Raw genomic sequence first — 16,079 nt, forward strand, 5'->3', positions numbered from 1 at the left:
TCCCTATGTATTTAAAAAAGGACTTCTTGTTGTCCTTAATCCGGGAAGCCAGCCCCTGTTCCATCTCTGCCTTGGCCTTCCTAACCATCCCCCTACATCCCCGAGCAACTGCAGAATAGTCCTCCTTAGTGATGACCCCTCCTTTCCATTGGGAGTAAGCCTCCTTTTTGGCAAGGAGACATTCCCGGATGTTTTTAGTGAGCCACGGAGGCTTATATGCTCTCCTGCCCCCTTTGACCCTCCTGGGGATTACCTTCCTCTGGTACTAATGTACTGATGTAATAATGACCATACCCGTAAGTAACATACAGTCCATATTCATACAAGTATATCATGAAATCTGTGCACCTAGATCATAGTAATCAAGCTAAAGCCCGTTAAGAATTATATTTTTCTTCAAAATGGATAGAAATATATATTTTTTGTAAATTAAAGCAGTTTTAGTTCTCTTTTCAAGGTCAAACTCAAGCTGGTCCCTTAAGCCTGGGAAAATGGCAATTTTTGTCAAGGGAGTATTTCAGTCCATTTCTCATTAGTGTATCAGTTTTGGACAAAAAGAAAACACCATATTTTGGGGGAAAAAACAAAATACCATAGCTACTATAAAGTGGTAAAGGGTTAACATTTTAATAGGGAAAACAAGGCGTAAGAAAGGACCTGCAAATCTTCATGTAAACAAACTTATTTACAATAAACCAAAATTATGAATCTTTGTTTAAGTGCTTCCCACCAAAACCTATATCAAACCAAATAAATAAATCCAACACTGAATACTCAGTCAGATGATAATAAAGTACCAATACCTTTTCATTGAAGTGAATTTCTACAAATTTTCCAAAACGACTGCTATTGTTGTTGCGAACAGTCTTTGCATTCCCAAAAGCTTCTAAGAGTGGGTTAGCTGTTAAAAGATGGGTTTGAATTTTAAATTGAAATGTCATTCACAAATTATTCAAAACAAGTTAAAATAGTATTAAAATAACTATTTATTCAGTGCATGGACAAAAAATAGCTCTTGGGTAAAACATGAAATACTTTATCATGGAGATGGCTTCTCTGTATGAACTGCCTTTGGCACAATTTTGCCCCATTTTAAACACAGAAGCTAAACAGTGGAAATGCTACTGTAAGTCAGCTTCTCGTCATCATAGGGTAAAAGAACGGATGTGGACAGAGCAGCTGATGAGCTGCAATCCCCTTTTACTGCACAGTAAATTGTATCACTGCATTCAGCATACTTTAGAATAAGATTTGAATTTTTTTTTAAAGGTTACCCTTTAAAAACAGAATCAATAACATCTTTTCTTTTTTTTTTCCAAATGATAATATATTGGGGAAACATCTCCTGGTTAAAAAATTAAGCATTCTATACCAGGTGCAAAGTTCTTGAGTACATACTTTGAAAAACTCAGTGGCCATCCCTGAAAGCATTTCAGCTGCTATTTTCCTGAAGTAAACAATATATTCAATATGAGTCAATTTGAACACCAAGCAGACTGCCCCCAAAACTTATTTTCCCTACTTTCCCCTCTCACACATAGTGGTAAATATATATATAGCGCTAAACACCATGCACAAATGACATTAGTAAATCAACAACAGAAACCAAGAGAAACATTTTAAGAGACAAAATGCATCACTGACTTGAAAAAAAGACTTAAAAAGGTAGCTTAAAAAAGACCATTAACTGCTAAATAAGCAAGTAGTAATATTCTGCATTAGCAGTAGCTTTAAAATGATCTTTCAGGACATCCTCATTACAGAGTGCATTACAAAAATCCAGTGCACAGATAAACATGCACAACTTGAGCCATTTAAAAATGTTTACTAGCTGTGCAGCACAAAGCTTCTGAAAGACCTCATTTTGCCAGCTAGGAAAAAGCAGGAGTGGAAGGCATAGCAACTGTTTCTCTCTTGTTTTGTCTATTGTGAGCTGTAGCTATGAACAAGCCAATAGCTTAAAAATACCTTCTGAAAAGTAAGAATTCAGTAGAATGGTCCCCCCTATTAAAATTCCTATTGACAATAATCTACCAGTCTGCTGCCATGAGGATGAGATTGCTGATATGAAACTTAAAACAGTTACATAAAATTAAGAACAACAAAGCAGCAATCTTTACTTGGCATTTTTTTCTTTCTGCCCTTTAGTACAACCATCTCAATGCTAACCTTCTATACTGCTGCTTTTGTTTGGTTCTGCTGTAAAAAAAAAAAACAAAAAACAAAAAACAAAAAAAAAACACCTTTCAAATTTATGATGTTTGAAAACCTAGTCTCTTCAAAGTTGTTATATTAATATTTCTTCAGTAAATATTAAGAATTAAAAATATCCTGGGTAATATTTCCAGTGTTCCAAACATAGATTATGGGATAAATAAGCAGCAAGCGGTTCTCCAACAATAGAGCTTTTGTGAGCATGCTTGTTAAGAATGTGTTTAAAAATTGTTAAAAACTGCTTCAAACATGCAACAGATGATGGTATTCTAGAAAAAAAAAACAAATTTCAAAAGTTTTCTTCAAAAATACCTACAGGCACCAATGAATGTTATGGAATGCAGCTTCAAGCAGCATGGGACCTATCAGTCATTTTCTGAGATCCCACAGTACATACATGGATTTGGATGCATGTCTATTCAGTTGCAATTAAACAGTATCACGCTTGTTTTTATCATACCTATGGGGAAAAAAACAGTAAAAACCTGCCACCTCTCTGTAAGCAGTTTCAAATGGCTGGAAGTTTAAATTAGACCAAATCAAACTAGAAGTGAGGTGTAAATGAACCACCACAGAAGCTTGGGGGGAGTCTCAATTACTCAGATTCCCCCCCCCCACACACACACACACACACAATTCAAGACTAATTTTTCTAAAAGTTAAATTCTAGCTCAAATAGGAATTGTACGTGCATTCTGTGGGTCATAACAGATTATAATAATCGTGTCATTTGGCCTTATCTATGAATATGACATAAATGTAAACCTAGTAATGAAATAGAAGTAACATTCAGAAGAGTTGCTTTACAACACAGGTGAATTAACATGATCCACAAAGGAATAGGAATGTTTTATTCTCAACAGACAGCTTGTCCTTCATCGGACTTTTTAGTAAAAGCACACTCTATGGGCTCCTATACATGTGCAGGGAGCCTGCTCCAATGCTCTGTAATTCCAGCACATTGAAGCAAACTCTATTAATTGTGTCTGCTGGAGTGTGGAAATTAACATTCTCCAGCAGCCTCCAGTATCACATGCGTTGGTGTCCCTGTGCTGAAAAATGGTGTTGGGGCACTTTAAACTAAAGCTCCTTCAATGAGCTTTAGTTCAAAGCACCCCACCGCCATTTTCAACACCGAGATACCGTGTCACTCCGTGACACTCCAACACGTGACACTCTGGGCACTTTTAATTAGCATGGCTCTCGGAGCTATGCTAATTAAAGCGCCCCCCTTGCCTCCCAGAGCACATATATAAATGCCCACTGTGCTTCCCAGTAAAAAGCAGTGTTATCAATGACTGTACAGTAACTGTCCTTACACAATTCATATAAAAGGGAACATTCTAAAGAAGACAGTAGCAAAACCTAGAAACAGCTTTGCAAAAATTAGATGAGAACAGAGCAGTCTGTTGATCAATTATGTCCCAAAAGATCGAATGACACTTCTATTTTTGTCACTGCTGTATAGCATTTAAATAGGTTGCAGTTCATTTGGTGGAATCCTTAGTTTGGTTTAAAAAATTACAATACCTTCTACAATTCTGTCATCAATATCTTGACCAGTACCATAGGATTCAGTCAAATACCTGTGAAGAAAAATGAGAAGCCAAGGTCCATATTTTCCATGTTAAGTGTCATGCTGCCTTGGTCTGACTGAGGAAAGCGCACATGTATACGTGTGCTTGTGTATCAGGCTGGCCCTTTACAGTTCATTCTTTGTATGCACAATATATATAAAAACAATTTGCCTGCAGTTTTCTTACAGGAAAATAAGTATTTTGTGCTGGCTTCAAATGTATTTTTCCTGTATTTCAGTATTTTAAAAATAATATTCAGATTTGTGAGTGTTCAGAAAGTGAATATAAACAAACAAACTTGTGATTTATGTAATAACATATAGTGTATCCAACACAAAATTACAGCACAGAATAAACCTTCTGGAAGTTTAAGTCACTCTTAGCAGTTAATTTTAGTTTTAAAAATAGACCCTTGAAAAATTTAGCATCCAATGTCAGTTCTTATTTGTCCTTTTTTTTTTGTAAATACTTTTAAAACAGCCCACTGAGATTCTGTATGCATAGGCTAAATTTGAAGGTTTTCTTTTGTATTTAAAAGGATACACAATTTTCTGCTATTACTGTTCATAAAGTTTGTTTCCTTTTCACCAGAGGCTGAAAACCTTCACACTGTTTCTGAAAATTCCCCAAATCATCCCTCAAAATGGCTGCCTTCTCCTACTGTTTTCAGATGTACCAAGGCCTGTGGCTGTACTTAGATAAGATGCCTGCTTTCAAAATTCCTACCACCTCTTTATGTTCTCAGAAAGGAGTGGGTGTCAACCTACACTGTCAAGAAACAACAAATACTGTGAAGATAAGTGACTACAAGCAGTGGTCATCTTTTTGGAGATGCAAATGGCAGGAGAAATGGGGTATATAGAAACAATGGAGTACAGGATACAGGAGAAAAGGGAAATTTGTGATATGTGCAAAGGGAAGAGGAGAGAAAGGAGGTAAAAAAAATTAACAAGTTAACTGTCTGCATTACACTGCTCTGTCAAAGCAAATCAGCTACAAGTGTCATCTTAACTGAGCAGTATTCTCTAGCTGCGATATTCCAGTGTCATTAAGCAAAGCATAGCAGCAAATGTAGCCATTAAGACAAGAAGTGATTTAAGGTTGCTTCTAGGTATCTTTAAACCAATATTGAGCAATACCAGTTGTTAGTACTCTTACAGCTTCTTGTTTGGTTTTAATGCTTGCACCATTTTTCATTAAAAAAAAAAAAACAACCCAGATACACACAGGTAATTTGAGCTGAACCACATTATAGGAAAACCATATTTATGTCAGAATCCAGAGTTAGAAACCTAAAAAATTCAGTTAGTATTAAGCTTAAAGAAAGGCAAGCATGGAAAGCTATAAAAATGCAGTTATGACAAATAAGCTACCACGATTCTGCCTTGTGGCAATATTTCTGAGAACCTGATCCTCATAGGTTCTGGAATCAGAAATACTAAAATGCCAGTATCATAATCATATGATTATTCCTGAATTGCAGTTTAAAAGTTAATGCTTGGGTGTCCAGTCCTTTTCATGCTGTAGTATAGTTAAGAGTGTTATAGCAGTGATTGTCCAGGAAACATCCAAAAAGCAAGGTATTGGGTTTGGTTTTTTGTGTTTTGGGAGTTTTTTGAGGTGTGATATCTTTTATTGGACCAATGCTACAGTTGAGATGTCAGACAAACTTCTGGGCACATGCTGCCCATCAGGTCTGGGAAAGAAGCAAGTTTGTAATGCACAGGTAATTTCTTTGCACTTTGGATTGGTCCTATTCTTTTATGTAATCAGGTTATCTATTCAATTAAACTTTATTTGTTTTAATGTTATTTCTGTAAACTCTCTACACTTCTAGTTTACAACCCTCCTCCTCTCTCTTAAATGCCTGTTTTCTTTTACTTATGGAATTCAACACCAGCCATTGTTTTATTTAATATTTAGCTTGTATTGTACTTGCTTCTCTCTCACACCTGAAGAAGGGAAGCTGTGCCTGAAAACTTGTCTAACAATTGTTTTTCCAATGAAAGGTATCACTAAAACCAACCTCATAGTTTCATAGTTTCTAGGGTCAGAAGGGACCTGAATAGATCATCTAGTCTGACCCCTTTTCTGCCATGGCAGGAAAGATTACTGGGGTCAAATGACTCCAGCAAGGTGTACATCTAGCCTCCTCTTAAAGACCCCCAGGGTAGGAGCCAGCACCACTTCACTTGGAAGTTGGTTCCAGATCCTAGCCACCCTGACAGTGAAGTAGCGCCTCCTGATATCTAGCCTAAATCTACCCTCTGCCACCTTGTGACCGTTATTCCTGGTCACTCCTGGCGGTGCTCAGGGGAACAGGGACTTCCCCAGTGCCTACTGGTCCCCCTTGACTAGTTTGTAACAGGCCACTAGATCCCCCCTCAGCCTTCTCTTGCGGAGGCTGAATAGGTTCAGGTCCTGTAGCCTCTCCTCATAGGGCCTGCCCTGCTGCCCCCTGATCACCTCCCACCCCCCACAAAAACCCCTTGCTTCTGTTTCTCACATCTATCCTTTTTACATCTTGCATTTCTTTAAAAGTTAACCTTAACTCTGACATTTTTAAATGCATCTTTTCTTTGGGAAATGTAACCAGTTTTGCTGAAACATACCATAAACCATTATGAAGTTTAATTATAATTGAAACTATCCGTATATTCATGAAAAACACTTACTATTAAATAATTTTGGGTTCCCTAAGTACTAACCTTAGTACAAATTTAGTGTTTTCAGTCTTTCCAGCTCCTGATTCTCCAGAAACTATGATGGATTGACTCATCTTGAGTACTTTCATGTCCCGAAAAGCTTTATCAGCTAAGATAAAAAAACATGTTAGTGAAGGCAAACATATTTAAGTTACTTTCCTGCATACATTTTTAAATGTTATGCATACAGCTCTTAATTTAATCCATTCAAAAATAGGAACTAAACATTTCACACACACACACACACACACACACATACATATGCACACATATATAAAACACAAGTCTGCGTTACATTCTATGAAAGTCCATTTTTGCAATTTCACATTTACAGACCAACATGTGATTTTTGATCTTCAAAGATGAAAAGAAAAAAAAAAAAACCAACTCAACTATATCCATTGGGAACAAATGCAGGACTATCTGAATTCTGGAATTGAGCTTATTTATAAGTAGCCATGGATTTTACAGCTAGGAAGTGTTTTATTTTTAAAATACTCTGTTTCACATTATTAAAAATGTATTACTAGACTGGATGCTGTCTGGCTTTCAGACTGTATCTCAATGGTGCATAGGTCTAGGGCAGTCTCTAATCCTCCATACTTTTGCCTAGGCATATATGCTAAAAGTCTGTGTGATCTATACTCTTTGTTCTCAGCTAGATGCCTTGGCTAGGTACAGACAAGCAAAAAGCTTGAGGCAGAATCAATTTTAATTGCATGGCTTTTTGTAAGTAGTGTAGTTTAGATCAGTAGCAAACAGAACACACATTCGCCTTTTTGTGGGGCGGGGTACAAATCTTAGACCAAGTTCCACCTTTAAGCCAGTTTGTGCGCACCAAACTTCTGTTCTGTTACCAGTATAGACTAGTTTTGTGTGCTGAACTTCTGTTATTGGTAAAGACTGGTTTCTTATCGCTTACAATGGTAAAAGTGTAATGTCTATACCTGGCCCTTATGTGTAATACCATGATCTAGAGGATCAACACTTGCCTACATACTAGACATGAGTACTTTGAATCATTTCTAGGTGATTTAATTGATATGCTTTCAAATCATCCTATTTTGTTGTCAAGATCCTAAAAAGGAGCTCAAAGGAACCAGTTAAAATGTTGTTTTGTCAAAAACAAGAAGGATTCAGTTTTCATTCTCCATGGAAGAAAGTTAGCAGCAAATCACACTCTGATTTAGGTGTAGCTCAGAGCTGTTTTTGAAAAGATTTTACTTCTCTAGATCAGGGGTAGGCAACATTTTATGGCTGGAGTGCCAAAAAAACCACAATATCTATCTTGGAAGGTGCCAGAGTGCTGGCATGCTGGAGCCCAGAACAGCTGTTTGCAGCCGGCCTATGGAGCCAGGTCTGCTTGCAGGAGGGCTTGCATCCTCCCAGCTGCCTGCTCGGAGCAGCCTGGGCTCCGTGGCTGGCAGTGGTGTGCCAAGCAAAATGGCCTTGCATACTATGCTCGGCACGTGTGCCGGGGGTTTCTGACCCCTGCTCTAGCTACAACTCTAGAATATTACTGTTACAATAAAACATAACATTTTAAAAATCATACTTGCAAAATTGCTACATCAAATTCACTTTTTTTCCTTCAAGTCATCTAAATGCATTTTATTGCCTAAAAGTCAAAGCAAAATAATTTATACTGGCAATCTGCTGAAACACAAAGGAAATGGACTCAAATACTTCACTAACAAGAACAAGTTATTTCAGAGAACTGATCATATCATAAAAATGTTTTAATAATAGCACTCTTCATTTGTCCTTCTAGTACATTTCTCTCTCTTTTGTATGAAGCACTGGTTGCATCACAGGTTAAACTGTTTATTTTACAGTCCATTTTTTTTTTTTAATAGAATGCAAATATAAACTTATTTCAAGCAGCTATTGTCCATTTTTTCATGGGCACTAGAGGTGTGATGTCATTTTAGTACTGAATTATTTTACTTTAAAAACTGTAGTTAAGTAAAACAGTCGGTGTTACAAATGGTGTTTAACATACAGCTGCAAGACAAAATAAACAACGAATCTATATTTTAGGAGACAAAAATCTGACAGAATACATACCAATTGCATATACATGTGGGGGTAATGTCCCTAGTGATCTACCCTGGTACTTTTTAATGGTCTCTGAAGAATAAAGTTTAGGTATGTCGAAGTATGGATTCACTGCAATTAGAATGTTTGCTACGTAGGTCTGTGGAAAAGAAACCATAATAAAGCCTTAGTAGGCGTTCAACAAACTGGTTAACAGCAATTTTTCAATTGCTATTAAAACAGTGCAAAACCATTTCAAATCTAGAATAGAACCATGCCTAGCAACAAATAAATACTGACAAGCAATACTAGAGAGAAGAGCAATCCCATTTAAAATTACATCAACTAATGCTGATAGTGACACCACGAAAGTATTGACCTCTTGTACCTCAGTATACCATCTTTAAATGCCCTGTTAGAAAAACATTGTACAGGAAACAAAACTTCCATGACATTTTCCAAAGAAAATTATAAATTAGTATAAATTCAGTTTCATAGAACTTGTTATGGGAGATAGAATGGTGTCTAAAGCTGTGTATACACATTTTAATGATCTAGGAGAACTGTCCCAGGTTTGTTTTTCTTGGTAGAAAACCTTACAAGGAGACCTCTGGCCATTCAAACGCTCAGCCCATGAAGAGCAGAGCTTGCAGTACTGACTAAGCAGCCAAGGAGCCCCTGTGTACACATCTCTGTGTGCTCTAAAGGCTCCTTCAGTCTGTCTATTGACAGAGGGTAGCAGTGCAGAGGGCAATTCTGGCTGCTAAGAGTCAGACTGAATCTCCCTGCAATACAACGTGGGATTATGGAGACATTATCAGCTCCCTGTCTGGGTGGAGCAGTAGAGTCCAGACTAAATGACTCTTTCTCCCTGGGGGCGGGAGAAGGCAAAGCACCCTGATATGGCAGTGGATTGTGCTGTGGCCTCTCCAGAAAGGAACACATACAGATATTTACTCTCCCAGGAACAATTAAACTGTGATTGTTCCCAGGTTATTTTTCTCCCGGAACAGTAATTTTTGCTATATGAGGGAAAAAAAAATACTGAATATCTGGACACTCCTGGCTTCCTTGTACAGACTCCCAGCAGATTTCTACTGGCTGCTAACAGGATATACAGCTGCTACAAAACTACATTGACACTGGATTACCAGCATGCACCTCACTGAATTAGGAAGTATGGGCTAGACCATCACGATTTTTTTTTTTACTTTTGGTGAATTGTGCTGAAAAATGCAGTTTCAGGTCACCAAGAAGGTATTGGAAAAACCCAAGAATAAAACTGAATTTTGCCCATGAACACAGTGTATGTCTTCTATAGAAGGCAGGACAGGGTAGCATCTTAAGAGTAATTGGTTTGGGCACGCATAAGTTTGCATGGTAAACAGCCTATTTTGTCAGATGTCACCTATGAAAGCTCATGCCTTTCTGAAGCACCTAGTCTCTAAGATGTTACCTTGCCCTGTCCTGCCTTCTGCCTGACTTCAGACCAACATGACTAACTGCCTGTGTTCAACATTAACAGAGTTCACACAAAGGTTGTTACAGACACCTTTGTGCTCGTTATTTTCACATAAAAAGGTATGCAATGCATAGAGCTCTCTAAGAGGTATCAGTAACTAGACAAATTAAAACAAAGTCTGAGAAAAGCAAGCAAACACTCTTAGGTTTTTTTTCAAACTTTAATAAAGTTACAAGGGAAAGCTACATAGGACGTAACCTGAACTAAGTTTTATACAATACTGACACTGGAAAGCACAGTGGTAGCATTTATTTAAAAAATATAGAAAGGCTTCTTCAGTTGAAATACTGTCTATCTTGTCAACTCTAAACAAATCAACAACAAAAAAACCCCAAAACCAAAAAACCCAAAACCAACAAACAAACAACAAACAAAAAAAGGTTTTTGTTTTATTTTTTTCCTACAGTTAAATTGATTCCACCCTATTGTTCCTAAAGATGACTGGCTTTTATAGTCTTAAAAGGGAAAAGAATTTATAGCTACATAAAGGAGCAACTGAAAAAGGAATTCATGCAATTTTAGATTTTAATGACAATATTATTTAAACCTACCATTTCAATAATGCTTTTTAGAAAGATGAAGAAAATCATATATACAGTTGTCTGCTAGCAGCCAGCATTTTTTAAGCATCTCTTCTATTTTACAGCTGTCATTGCCAGGGCAGATGGCAAGGACTAAATCTAATTTAGTCAGAATTCATTAAGTACAATTAGGCAATTTGATAGCAATATAAAAGATTAAGATGGACATTTGAGCTAGGAGGTGTCAAAGGAGGCACCTGTTTGCTTCGTACAAAAATAATGAAGAAAAGGAGCCATCTTTGGTAACAGCAGACCTATTTGCAAAGTAAATTACCTGCAGGAATAGAGTTTTTGCTACAATGCAATACAACTGGTGTCCTGAATTCAACAGCAACACAGAAAAAAAATCTAACATTTAGCTACATTACCTACTTGGTGCAAACCAGTTAGTAAATCTGGATCAAGTGGCTCATAAGCCTTTTCTCCGGAAAAACCCTACCACTCCTAGATGCTTAAATATTTATTTTCTTTGATAAACTATGCAAAAAATAGTATTATTACATAAAAACATATCATTCTCTTTCAACCATTTAAATTAAAATATTATACAAACTTACGTAAATTCTGTCTTTACTGTAGCGAACTTTGATATTATGAAGGAGTGTGGCTTCATTTAAATACATAAGCGAACCTGCAATTAAAAACCCATAAACAATTATTTTTGACAAATGAACTCATAAAACCAAAATATAATATTAAGAAAAATGCTTCTTCCTCTCCTTTTTATGACCTATAAGCAGCTTATTTTTCTGAGAGAAAAATATTTGTCTGAAAAAAAATTTAGCCTACTATTCACCATGTTCTTAAAATAAGGAAAAAAGATAACTATTATAATATAGAAGTATCAATCCCCGACCTCTGACTCACTGAAAGATAGCAGAAGACAGCAGAGCTGCACCTTATACACTAACTAAATCAGAGATGTTCATCTTAAGCTTTCATAAGCGAGAGCGTACTTCATTAGATGGGGTGGAAGGACTGCAGCAAGCAGTCTTACATAGAAAACATCAGTTAGAATACACATAGTACAAAGGTGGGAGGAAAAAGGAGAGGGTATTGCCAAAAGAGGCAAGATGGGTATTGGGGGTTGGGAGGAAATCAGTCAACCAATTTTCAGTTTCTCCTAAAAATGTCTTCAATATACACTTCCATTTTTCCCCATGCTGCCCCATAAACATGAGAACAAATATCTACTCCAAATTCAGAGACGTAATTTATCCACCTTCAAATTCATCCTTGAAATCTGTGCCATGATGTGTAGGGAAAACAACAGCCAACAACTGCATTTATAGCATACAAAAGTAGCAATTATAATGGTTATAACTTGATTTAAATCAAAATAGATTTATATGGGGACAGAAAAGGGCATCTCTAGATTCCCGCTGTCAAATTTCAAATCCCTGCTCTAAACTTTGTAGATGTTGGAACCTCAGAACAAACAGATAAGGGGGAAAAAAGAAAAGCTACCTATTTTCTTAAAAAAAGAAAAGCTACCTTATCCTTGGGGGGAAAAAATCTGAACCAGTTTTACTCAGGAAATGAAGAAAAAAGTCCAGTTGAGGTAGACAGTAAACAGAGAGAGAACTCAAATGGTTCAAGCTTGACAAAGCTGTTTCTGACCAGCCCTGAAGGAGTTGTTAACCAATTTCATCTGTAATAACAACATTGCCCTACAGCTATTCTTGATGTTTCTTGTTCTTGGGCTTTAACCTATAAACTTCCTAAATGTTCCTTCACTTTGTTAGAGATTTAATTACACAGCAAACATATCCAGTCTTACATTACAATCAACACATCAGACTGGTAACCCTTAAAGAATTAGAAGCACTAAAGACCACTATAGCTTGTTTTCTTTGTGCAGTTGGCGGTGCTTTGTATATAGAGTGTCACAGTTTCCTCAGCAATTTTGTACACTGTACACGGACTGTACTCATGTTCACATGCTTCATCACACCAGGCAAGGTAGGGGTGTGCAAAGCAGGCCCTATTTGAATCTGATTTGGCCCGAATTGGGGACAGTGATTCAATTAGGCCGAATCTGAATCTTAAGATTCGATGCTGATTCGGAGAATCAGCGATTCAGACATAGACACAGTTTTAAATGTTTTTTTCTACATACTTTGAGGTACCAATGCAGCTCACGAACACTGCAATGCTGGGGCAAATGGAGCATCCCACAGGAGCATGAGGGGCCCCCCACATGCTCGGTGGTGAACCTGGAAATGGACCAGAACTACTTCTGGTCCGCTGGGGAGTGTGCTGAGGAGGCACCCCGTGCCCCCCATCTCTGCAATTGGCCATGGAGTGACCCCAGGTGCCCCCACCAGACCCAGAAGACACCAGTCACCAAGCAAGGGGGAGCCAAAACGCCCCCCCCCCCGCATGCTCTCTGGTGGACCTGGAAGTGCTTCTGGTCCACTTCCAGATATGCTGCCGAGCATGCTGGGGAGCCCCCTAGGCTTCTGTGAGACACTCCATGTGCCAAATCGACCTGGAGGGTTCCGACTCGATTCAAAGAGATTAAAGAGTCCTTCTGATTCAATTCAGATTCGGAGATTTGGCCACCAAATCAGGCTGAATCTCCGCTGAATCGAATCAGGGACCAAAGCTTCACACAGCCCTAATGCAAGGTTATACTTGACACATTTACAATGGCAAAAAAGTTTCTACATTTGGGACAAAGTCTGCTCTTTATCAAGGATTCTTGTGTTTAAAAGTCCATTTCCTTCCTTAACTTACGTCCATTTTGAAGAAAGTTGGAAGAAAAATAACCTGGGAACAACCAGGGTTAAATCATTCCCTGGATAGTTTCTCTCAAGAGAATATCTTCACACTTCCCCTGGCTTACCTCTTTCTAGGGACCAGAAGGAGTGAAGCTGGGAAAAGGTTCCTTTGCCTTCCCGAGACTGGGGTCACTACAGATGTGAGGGAAGAAGAGGAGAAGCCCAAGGTGCTCCCCTTCTGCTTCTCACACCAGAGTTCCCAGTGTAAGAACTAGGCAAGGGCTTTGCCACGCTGCTACCCTGCTTAGGTAACTGAAAATCTCACCCTCTATGCATTTTATGCTAGGAACAATATAATTTAGCATATGACTGTCACTAAAAATAAAAGGCAGTGTCAATTTTCAGCTCCATTTTGCAAGGTCCTCAAAAATGAATGTACAAGATATCTCTTCAATCGATCTTCGATGAATGAGGAACTCGGCAGATAGATATGTTTGGGTGAAGCAACAACAAAAAGCGAATTTGTTCTTGGCACTGATAACAGTTTCTTCTGTTTGTTTGTTTTTAAAAGGAGTAAGATATGGACATAAAGACCATCCTTAAGATTTAGGTACATACCATCCCTCATTCCATTTATGTTCCAAACTTGAATACCGCTTAACTACGTTTCACTTTTTCATTACACAACAAAAGTCCTGTACTGTGTGCAGTATATTGCAAAGTCCATGAACCTCAAGGCTAGGGACAGACATTACATATAAACTGGTGTAAGTGATCAGAAACTGGTTTAAACCTGTAACAGAACAAACATTCAGTGCACATAAACCAGTTTCAAAAGGGCTGAAACCAGTTTGAGATAAACCTGATTGAACGTAGTATCAGACCTAACTGATTTGGCTCAAACTAGTTTATGCAATGTCTGTCCCAAACCCCTTCCTGGTTTAAATTAAACCAGAGTCCCCCAGCATCCCAGCATGCTCTCTGGAATGGGTTCTCTGCTCTAGCCCAGCCAAGCTGGTCCCACTCCTCTGCTCCCCAGCCCAAGCAAGGACAGGCAGGGGCAGGGGTCTGGCCAGGGAGGGGTTTAATTGTCCCCCTCTATCCCACCATGGCCCATGAGGCACAGGGGAGCAGGGTGGAGAGTTAGTCTCCCCTCCAGCCCCACTGACAACCGGGTCATAGATTCATAGATTAAGGGTCAGAAGGGACCTAGTAGATCTTCTAGCCCGACCCCCCGCCAGGGCGGGAGAACAACAAAAAAACCCCAAAAAGAGAAACGGGACTCAAATGAGTCCAGCCAGGTAGGCATCCAGCCTCTTCTTAAAGACCCCCAGGGTAGGGGCCAGCACCACTTCCCTTGGAAGTTGGTTCCAGCTCCTAGCCGCCCTAACTGTGAAGTAGTTCTTGCGGATGTCCAATCTATACCTCCTCTCCATCAACTTGTGCCCATTACTCCTTGTTATGCCAGCGGGCGCTAGGGGAAACAGCGTCTCCCCCAAACCCTTCTGGTCCCCCCTAGTGAGTTTATAGACGGTCACCAGGTCCCCCCTCAGCCTTCTCTTGTGGAGGCTGAATAGGTTCAGGTCCCGCAGTCTCTCACTGTAGGGTCTGCCCTGTTGTCCCCGGATCATGCGGGTGGCCCTCCTCTGGACCCTCTCCATATTGTCCACATCCCTCTTGAAATGGGGCGCACAGAACTGGACACAATACTCCAGCTGTGGCCTGACCAGCGTCGCGTAGAGGGGGAGGATCACCTCCTTGGCTCTACTCGAGATGCACCTGTGGATGCATGACAAGGTCCGGTTAGCCCTGCCAACCACGACCTCGCATTGTCGGCCCATGTTCATCTTAGAGTCAATAATGACTCCAAGTGGGTCTGCCCACCATCACCACTACACTCGCTCCCTGCTGTGGAATAGGACCCCTGTTGTCCCCTCCACCGGACACTGGAAGGAGGAGAAATAACCCTGTCCTTGCCTCCCCCCATGGACCCTGTTTGGCCACGCCCCCACCTGGCCACTGCACCAGAAGGGAGTAGGGCTCTTTTTGGGGGCTGCAGCCCCTGTCGTAATGTCGGGGAATGTGAGCCCCTTACCAATGGGGGCCACACTGCTGGGCTGGCAGAACTGCAGCAAACTGCAGGCAGCACCATTGGCATCCAGAAGGCCAGAGCCCTGCAAGCCCCCCCCAGTGTTGCCATGCTCTGCAGCTCTGCTGGCCCGGCAGCGCAGCCCCCACCGGAAAGAGGCTCATACTTGGGGAAACAGGAACTGGGGTTGCTGCCCCAGTCAGTTGCTCCTCCCTCACCGCTCCAGCAGTTGGCGGAGATGGGGGTGGGGCCAGACACCACCTCCAGGGGCCTTGTGGGGGGGGGGGGGGGGCAGAGAACCAGTTTACTCTCCACTCTGCCCCTGGGACACTGCAGCTGGGTCTGCCCAACCCGGCCACAGTTGCCGCTTCATCCGCGCTCAGGGCAGTGTCTGGCAAGATAAGCTCCTGCCTACCGGGAGGGCCGGGCCCTGAGTGCAGACCAAGTTTTCCTGCTGTTCAGGTCTGCAGCTTCTGCTCAGTCTGAGCTCAGGACCAGCCCCTACCCAACAGGAGGGGGCTTATTCTGCCAGAAGTTGCCCCGAGTGCAGACTGAGGCAGCTGCTGCCAGGCAGGCCCAGCTGCAGTGCTCCAGGGGCAAAGAAGCGAGTAACGCCACTCCTGCCCTCCTC

At 40.3% G+C, this 16,079-nt stretch overlaps 1 protein-coding gene across 4 annotated transcripts in view; it reads right to left on the bottom strand.

Moving 5' to 3' along the window:
• MYO6 (myosin VI) overlaps nucleotides 1-16,079 on the bottom strand; it is a 202,908-nt gene that overhangs the window by 163,283 nt on the left and 23,546 nt on the right. For all 4 annotated transcript variants that reach the window (XM_019520458.1, XM_019520457.1, XM_019520456.1 and 1 more), the window contains exons 3-7: nucleotides 11,194-11,267; nucleotides 8,564-8,693; nucleotides 6,500-6,605; nucleotides 3,745-3,800; nucleotides 804-901 (exon numbers count right to left, since the gene is read on the bottom strand). In XM_019520458.1, coding sequence (XP_019376003.1) covers nucleotides 804-901; nucleotides 3,745-3,800; nucleotides 6,500-6,605; nucleotides 8,564-8,693; nucleotides 11,194-11,267 — 464 coding nt within the window. The remainder of the gene's footprint in view (nucleotides 1-803; nucleotides 902-3,744; nucleotides 3,801-6,499; nucleotides 6,606-8,563; nucleotides 8,694-11,193; nucleotides 11,268-16,079) is intronic.

The sequence above is a fragment of the Gavialis gangeticus genome, unplaced genomic scaffold, assembly GCF_001723915.1.
Source record: "Gavialis gangeticus isolate Ggan-Ray unplaced genomic scaffold, GavGan_comp1, whole genome shotgun sequence".
Taxonomy (NCBI): Eukaryota; Metazoa; Chordata; order Crocodylia; family Gavialidae; genus Gavialis; species Gavialis gangeticus.